Raw genomic sequence first — 1,832 nt, 5'->3', positions numbered from 1 at the left:
TATTTATTATCTTTATTTTATTATTTTCATATATATATATATAGTGCGGGTGTGGGTGTGGGTGTGTGTTTGTATTGAACTAGCGATTTATACCATATATATATACATATAAGAGTGTGTGTGTGTAGTTGTTACATTTGTATCTTGTGGCCGACCGACTGATAGTGTTATTTGATGGGCGTTTAGGTACGAAGCGAAAGAACAAGGTATGAAGCGAAAGATGAATCATATCATCAGCAAGCTGGGAAGGGCCGCTGGACGAAGCGACGACGAAGAGATGCTCCTTAAGATGCAACGCTTGGTACGTGTGTTCATTTTTATAGTTGTGTCTGTGTCTGTGTCTGTGTCTGTGTCTCTGTGTCTGTGTGTCTGTGTCTGTGTCTGTGTCTGTGTCTGTGTGTCTCTGTGTGTGTCTGTGTCTGTGTATGTGTGTCCGTGTGTGTGTGTGTATACATGGCTCGCGGTTTCGAGTGTGTGCCTCTAGATGTACAAGCTGGTCCACAGGCTTGTTTCGCATCAAGTGTGTGTTGACATGCGTTCGCTCTGCCAGCTACTTCGCCGCGGATGTATGAGTCAGTTCCCCCACGAGATTCAAGAAATTAATTGGTTGACAGTATACATGACTCACTTCCGGCTCGCCTTTTGTATACCCATACACGCCATACTACATCACGAAGCACCATTGCGCTAATCTTTGTCCTTTCCGGTACAACGGTAAAGGTTTTCAAGCATAGGCGGTAAACGGCAATATATGACTTAGTTGCGGCCAGTTCCTTGTATGCCCATACACACCACACCAGTCACTGCTGTGGTGCTAAGGCTTGTTTCTCCCTTCACCTTCTCTCAGAAAGCTGAAATCCACAGCGACACCTTTACAGTGTTGGAAGTAATTGGCGCGGGGAACTTTGGAACCGTTCACAAAGTAAGTGATCTGGTTATGGTATATGCTCAGTACTATCCCTCCATTTAAAGTCTATTTTAATTATATGAACTTGACCTGACTGAGCCTTGTACGTTTATGTTTTTTGTAATGCTTATGTTGTCATAGTACGAACTCGCCTATTAGAGCTTGGCACATTTGTGTTTCTGTTCTTTCATTGATAGTGTAGTCCAACATTGTGAGCCTAAGCTTTCTCGCATAGCGCATCTATGTTTTCGGTCCCTCAATTGCCACCCTAGTCCAACATTGCCGACCGATTAACCCTAAACCCTAAAACCCTCGGTCTATTTATGGTGCTGTCATTCCATCACCAGCCTAGTTACACCATACGAATTGTTACTTATGCTCGTTGGTATCGTTCTGCGTGGGTGTGTATGTAAATAGATTCGTATCACGTGAGCATGTCCCTGTCGGCCCGAGTTTACTACCCGTGGCAACTTTAAATAACAAGCAAATATCATTGAACACCAACCACATCGGATTGAAAGTGGCTTGTTATTTGGTTGCACTTTAGGGTGTGATCTTCTACGACAATCAGTCCACCGTCTGCGCGATCAAAGTTCAGAGGTATGCCGTTCGTACTATCACAATATCAAGCCGTTTAGTCCAATAAAGACTCCCGGGGTTTCGTGTTATGTAGTTAAGATATCACGTTATGTATAATTCAGGTCAGTTCTCCTTTCATTTCGATGGGGGGTATCACCTAGGTTACCACTGTTTGGGACAGTCTCGTTGTAAGATTGCATACTGAACAGTGGATCGATGCTGGGAGCATGCTAAGTCCTGTCCCTCACACAGTTGACTGTGCAGGCGTGTGTTGACTAAGGTTTGATTTGCAGTTTGCTTATATCTATAGTATGGAAAATGATATATATATATATATATATATATA

General features: G+C 43.2%; 1 protein-coding gene across 1 annotated transcript in view; it reads left to right on the top strand.

The window, feature by feature from the left end:
• Window positions 1–847: 847 nt before the first annotated feature.
• The window catches only part of SARC_12904 (hypothetical protein), a gene marked incomplete at both ends in the record, with an annotated part of 3,714 nt that continues 2,729 nt past the window's right edge, over window positions 848–1,832 (top strand). Inside the window, 2 exons of the mRNA XM_014292981.1 lie at window positions 848–922; window positions 1,455–1,507. Coding sequence (XP_014148456.1) covers window positions 848–922; window positions 1,455–1,507 — 128 coding nt within the window. The remainder of the gene's footprint in view (window positions 923–1,454; window positions 1,508–1,832) is intronic.

Source organism: Sphaeroforma arctica (assembly GCF_001186125.1).
Source record: "Sphaeroforma arctica JP610 unplaced genomic scaffold supercont1.2695, whole genome shotgun sequence".
NCBI classification, from domain to species: Eukaryota; class Ichthyosporea; order Ichthyophonida; genus Sphaeroforma; species Sphaeroforma arctica.
The sequence above is the reverse complement of the archived record's forward strand: the minus strand, read 5'-3'. Positions and strand labels throughout refer to the sequence as shown.